Here is a 6,000-nt window from a genome sequence, read left to right as displayed (position 1 = left end):
CCCACCGCTTTGGCAGCGCAGGCGCACCGAGCAGAAGGACAGTGTTTATTAGAGGGACAAACACCAAACAATGAGAAGTCCCTAATATTACTGGGAGGAACACGAAGGCTAACATTTTCCAAAAGAGAAGTGCAGGATTTAATAATAATAATAACAATAATAATAATAATAATAATAATAATAATAACAACAACAACAACAACAACAACAACAACAATAAGAACAATATGTTAATCTTGAGGAAACAATTTGTTGTGGATATATATTGCATTCAGTTAGTTCAAAATATAATCTAGCAGGGGGCATTTGTAAACACTGTACTTAACCTTTGCGTTCAGCACATCTGAATCGATAAGTAATACCAAGAAAATAGCCATGTACTTACCGCGTACTTAACAGTAATTTACAGCAGAATCTCAGATTAATTAAATTAATTTAAATATTGAGACTGTTGTAAACATCTGTGAACGTAATCCAGAAATTCCTAGATGAATTTGGACAGATACACGTATTTTGTAAACGTGCTGATTGTCTTACAGACCTGGGGATAGTAAGCTGGGAGCAGTTTAAATGTTATAGTTTGTACGGATACCCCACACTCTCTTGTTAATATTGTAGGGAATGATTTTGAAGTAATAAAAGTCATCAAAAAAAAAAACTCCGTGACCTTTAGTCCGCAAGCGAACTATGCGACTGAGGGACCGCCGCTTGTCGGTAAATTTAGTGCTCATTTTCATCAAGCAGACCTATAACATGTAGGTATTGCAGTTAGTTAGTTAGTTAGTTAGTTAGTTAGTTATTAGAGAGGGTGGGTTTCCCCATGCACTTAGACCTGTAGTGGTCCATTGTGCTTCCCTCTATGACTCTATATCCTACCGGTATTGGTACTTACCATCAGTCCCGCCCAGCCAGCGAGACCGGCTCTACTGGCTGAGAAGTATCTATAATGCTTCCCCCATCTACCGGAGTTATTAGTGACTGCTGTTGGGCGGGAAACGTCCGCAATTTTGGCTCAGTGACCTCCTTTGGAGGTATGAGGTCCTTTTACGTGCCGTAAAGCTACGACACGGGACCCACGGCTTAAAGTCCCTCCCGGAGGACTTGTTCCCTGAATTTTTTCCGCCCTTAAAAATTCGACGACCTCCGCCGGGTATTTGAACCCGCGTACTACGAGTCATGAGCTGGGAACTTTACCTCTAGACTACGGAGGCCGCTTTAGGCATTGCAGTTAGAAGCTTTATGTAGCGGATACCATATGCCTTACATGTTTCAGCCCTATATGGCCATCAGCAGAGACTTACGTGTTAGACACAAGGTTGCTCTATGTACATTAATTTACAGCAGTAACGTTTACGTGTGAATCCATTCATAACTGAGAATATAGAGTTATGGGCGCTGGGATAGTGTAGTCTGTGTACCGACTGGCTACGGGCTGGACGACTGATGGGTCAGAGTTCGAGTCCCGGTAGGGTAAAAATTTTTCTCTTCTCCAAATCGTCAAGACTGGCCCTTGGGTCCACCCAACCTTCTATCCAGTGGGTACCGGGGCTCTTTCTCATAAGGGTAAAGTGGTCGGGGCGTGAACCTGACAATTCACCTCCAACTACTGCCCAGTTCAAGAAAATATGGATCTATACATCCACTCCCCCATATGCCTTCTTGGTGTAGTGCTTAATTAGTTAAGCACAGGGAAAATTTTACGTGTTTATAGAGAGTTCTTGCTTGTGTATAAATTACCGAAGGGCTGTATAACTTTGTAGATATGTTTGGCGTCTATCGCTGTTACACAAAAACAAAAGCAACAGACTCCAGAATATCTATAAATCACGTAGACCTTCGATCAATTATGCATAAGCAACGAGCTCTCTGCACCCTCACTTATACAAGGATTTAAATGCGAATGTTATTGCTAGAAATTGACATAAACTAAGCAAACTCATCTCTAACACGCAAGCCTCTGAGGCTGAAACATGAAAGGTAAATTTTATCCACTAAACAAAGTTTCTAACTTATATGTTGATGGTTCTTATTTCTACATTATCACCATAAAGTTTCACGGCTGAACTATCTCGTATAAGATCCCACGGAAAATTGCCTTTTCCTGTTTTACGAATACTAATAAATTGTGATCATGCGCCGCTGTGCTATACGCCCCTCACGCACTCACACTTCCGCAACGCGCAGTGATGTTCCACAGGCCCGGGTAGATGACAGGTCTGACTGGTTGGCGCAGAAAGCAGGAAGCGCCACTGAAACACAGACAGAAATACAAGTGCCTGCTTAACACGCATTCGACAGCGAGTCGCGAGCGAGGTAGGACCTGTCCTGGACTCTTTCCCAAAGTAGTAACATTCTACCCCACCCCCTTCCCTTAGTCATCCACGCGTGTCACTTACAATCCCTCCCTTGTTCATGACGATATATATCTTCCTGTCCCCCATGACGTTATAGAACCAACCGCTACGCTTTTTGTGACTTATTATCTGCTTACGTTTGCTTTGCAGGACGACATCCTCAGCGAGTGGCAGTCCCCTACTGACGTCACATGTTAAAGCCACCAATGGACTGGGCACCGGGGCGGCACACGAGTTGATCGCCCCTCCTCCTCCGTCGTCATCGGTCCTTAGCCCCGCCTCACCCGCTACTGTAGCCTCGGCGGCCGATCTGCAGGGCCTGTTTTTGCATCATCACCACCACCAACAGCAACAATTGCACCATCAACAATTCATCGTAAAACGTGAACCGGAAGATTTAAGTCACCGCCACAAGGTTTCCGGCTCGCCGCCTCTCCTTGACACAGGGACAACTGGGAGTATTATAATTAGTGGCAAGTCCGGTAGTGCCGGAGGAGCACCACGACATAAGCTCGTGCTGGTGTCTACAAATGGGGGCACGGCGGGGGACCTAGTTGTGGACGTGGTGAATAACAACGGGACCGCCATTAAGGAGGAGATCCCGTCACACCGTGGGCTCAACTCGCCCCAGCACGGTAGCCGTTCCATCAACGGAACGCCGTCCTCCACATCTTCGCTCCTGGGTGCGGACGGTGGCGGCACCTCCACAACGGGTGGTCCTATAGAACTCATAGCAACGGATGGTCTCAAGCCCCCGATGTCTTACAGTACCCAGATCTTCACGTCCATGAACAACGCTCAACACCACGGTGGAAGCGGGACCCCGTCCCCGATACCGTACTCTGACCATGTGCCACAGTATACAACCACCGCCGTGTCACAGGGAGGTGGTGGTGCCGGTTATGCGACAACGCCCGCGACCGGAAATATCCGTGCCACAAGTTCCACCGCTTTCACTGTAACAGATCCGTACTACCGGGAATATTTCACCACGGTGACCGGTGGAACTTCAGCAGAACAGGGATACACGACGCAAGTTCGGCAACAGATCCCACCTTACGCGGACAGTCCCGAAGGATCTGGGGGTGGTGGCGGTGGTGGTGGGGGTGGTGGTAGTGGAACGTCGAGCACAACGGCGTCCATAATGGAGCGTTACGGACGTAGCAACGTTTACCACAATAACAAGAGTGCTGTGTCAGCAGCCACTGTCGCGGGCCTCACGGTGGATCTTCCCTCGCCTGACAGCGGAATTGGAGCCGAGGCCGTCACTCCGCGCGACCAGACAGCCATACAGCAGGTGAGCCTCCGTTTTTGCTTTCTTAGATCTATTTGTCATCGGTATGTCAAGCTACAGAACCAAAATATCTGTTTTGGTATTTCTGAGATGAAGCTTTTGCTATCACTGAGCGGGCCTCATGTTCTATAATAGGAAATTTCCTGATCACGCGAATATTTTGGTCCAATACTGCAAAAAGGAAATTCTTTACCATGAGTGTTACACTGACGTATTTCTTCTGCGATTTTCGCCGACTTTGCTCTCTAACCTGTCCCATTTTTGATCATCATCATCATCATCATCATCATCATCATCATCATCATCATCATCAGTAGCAGCAGCAGCAAAACAGTCATTTCGAGCCATACCTTCCTTAGAAAATTCTGTTAGACTCGTCTATTCCATCGTGAATTAGTCCGTCCGGTTTTCACTTCTTCTGATTTTGCAACAGTAACTTTTTACAGAGCAAGGTCGTCAGCCTGGCGTCACACCTTCAAATCTGGAGGACCAGGTCCCTGTATTTATGTCTGACAGTGACAGGGTGGCCCAGTTATACCCCCAAGCACCATGTTTGCTTTTCGTCGCCTTCTACGACTCGCAGGTCTAAGGTGAAAGTTTTCTAACCCATCTCCACACGGGACCTGTTGTGATTCGGTGAGGTTAATTCTATTTGTAGCATCATATCATTGAGCAGGGATCTGGCCATAGGAATAACACAACAAGCAAGTACAGGAGTATAGCCCGCACTGACATCCTGTGCGAGATTCGAACCCGAAGTCCTGGCGTCAGAGCGGTCTAGGACCGTGGAGATGAATGTGCATGAATATCAGCTGAAAAATGAATTGGCCGGCAGCTAATAACAGAGCTGCGCGTTTGTAGCGAGCAGGATCACACAGAACCTCAGACGAACCAGACTTGTCGGTGTCATTTTTTCGAGACGTATTGTTTCCTGGCGTAAATGAGATGATTATCGTTTCCATTTAGTTACCAAGGATAGAGAAAAACAAAGTAAGTTAGCACTAAAACGCATAAAAAACTATGGAATGTCGGAAAGTACTTACAGATGGCTGAGAATTTCGCCTGTAGGTTTCTCATTGACGTGCCAATACCATCTACCAATCACATTCCAGCATCCATATGACGTCACATTTAATTTGTGATACAAGATATAGTACAGTGTAACAGTGGCTTACGTACGTATCTCTAGGCCCTACAATTACGTAACAGAACTTCACAAATTTAAGTATAAAATTAGAAGAGAAATTTAATGGTACGATTAATTAGTAAGTTCGGATGAATGCTTAGCGACTGTTGTCTCGTAGACATTTACACGGTTCTTAATTAAAAACAGGAAACTCTAACTATTCTGACCATAATATTTATCTGTGTTTAATTTTCTTTCGGTTCCACTACCGTCAGTCAGTCTCATGCTATGAGATTTGTTAAAGGTGTAGACCTCGGCCTATAGAACTGTTCATTTTTAGACAGAAATGCAAGATCACCGTTGAAATATGACAGTAATGAAGATATTACATTACACGAATGCAGGTGCACAACATTTTCAGGATTACTAGCTTTTTGCATTTCGTTTGGCGTCCGGTGTTCTAAACAGATATTAAGAACACATCATATCGAAACTGAATCCCTTTCCGAAGCGATCTATTCTTTAGTATTTCATTAGAATATCGGATTGTGGGCGAATTCCACAAAACTAGTAATCCTGAGTGCCCTACACCATCATCAGAACCCTTTACAACACAGACATACGCAATATTTTGTTACATATGTATAATACCCTAAAATGTCTCTCAGTGTTACAGGTCTTAGTCGTATTTATGTCTTAGGCTCCGTAAGCATAGGCTTTTAAGCTGTTTTTGTAACGAGATTATTTTACAAATAGTATCTAGGACCCTATTTAAGAATTCGGTTACAGGCTTATTAGACAGAAAGGGCCGATACGATTTGGTATAGAATCTAACTAAACTAACTTCGTGAAGCTGAGCCCTTCTTGAGAAGTCGCCAATTGTGCAGCTACTTCCGAATTTCTCAGCATTTTATGGAACCCAAAGGTTCATAGCTGTGCTCACAAGAACCCTCCAATGGTTCCTATCCACAGCGAGATCAGTCCAGTCCATACCACCTCCTATTTCTATAAGATCTATTTAAATAGCATTCATCCACCTATGTTTTGTCTTTCTAATGATCTCTTTCCTTCTGGCTTACCCACCAATAACCTATATGCATTCTTATTCGCTCCCATTCGTGCTACATTCCCTCGCCATCTCATCCTCCTCTACTTCATCATTCTAATTATATTTCGAGAAGAGTACAAGTTATGAAGCTCCTCGTTGTGTAGTTTTCTCCAACCTC

General features: G+C 44.7%; 1 protein-coding gene across 7 annotated transcripts in view; it reads left to right on the top strand.

Annotated features, from left to right (window-relative positions):
• LOC111875435 (protein grainyhead) overlaps positions 1–6,000 on the top strand; it is a 515,137-nt gene that overhangs the window by 327,613 nt on the left and 181,524 nt on the right. For all 7 annotated transcript variants that reach the window (XM_023871677.2, XM_023871678.2, XM_023871681.2 and 4 more), the window contains one exon: positions 2,505–3,651. In XM_023871677.2, the coding sequence (XP_023727445.1) occupies positions 2,505–3,651 (1,147 nt within the window). The remainder of the gene's footprint in view (positions 1–2,504; positions 3,652–6,000) is intronic.

The sequence above is a fragment of the Cryptotermes secundus genome, unplaced genomic scaffold (genome assembly GCF_002891405.2).
Source record: "Cryptotermes secundus unplaced genomic scaffold, Csec_1.0 scaffold304, whole genome shotgun sequence".
Lineage (NCBI taxonomy): Eukaryota > Metazoa > Arthropoda > Insecta > Blattodea > Kalotermitidae > Cryptotermes > Cryptotermes secundus.
Note: the sequence above shows the minus strand (reverse complement) of the source record. Positions and strands in the feature narration are given on the sequence as shown.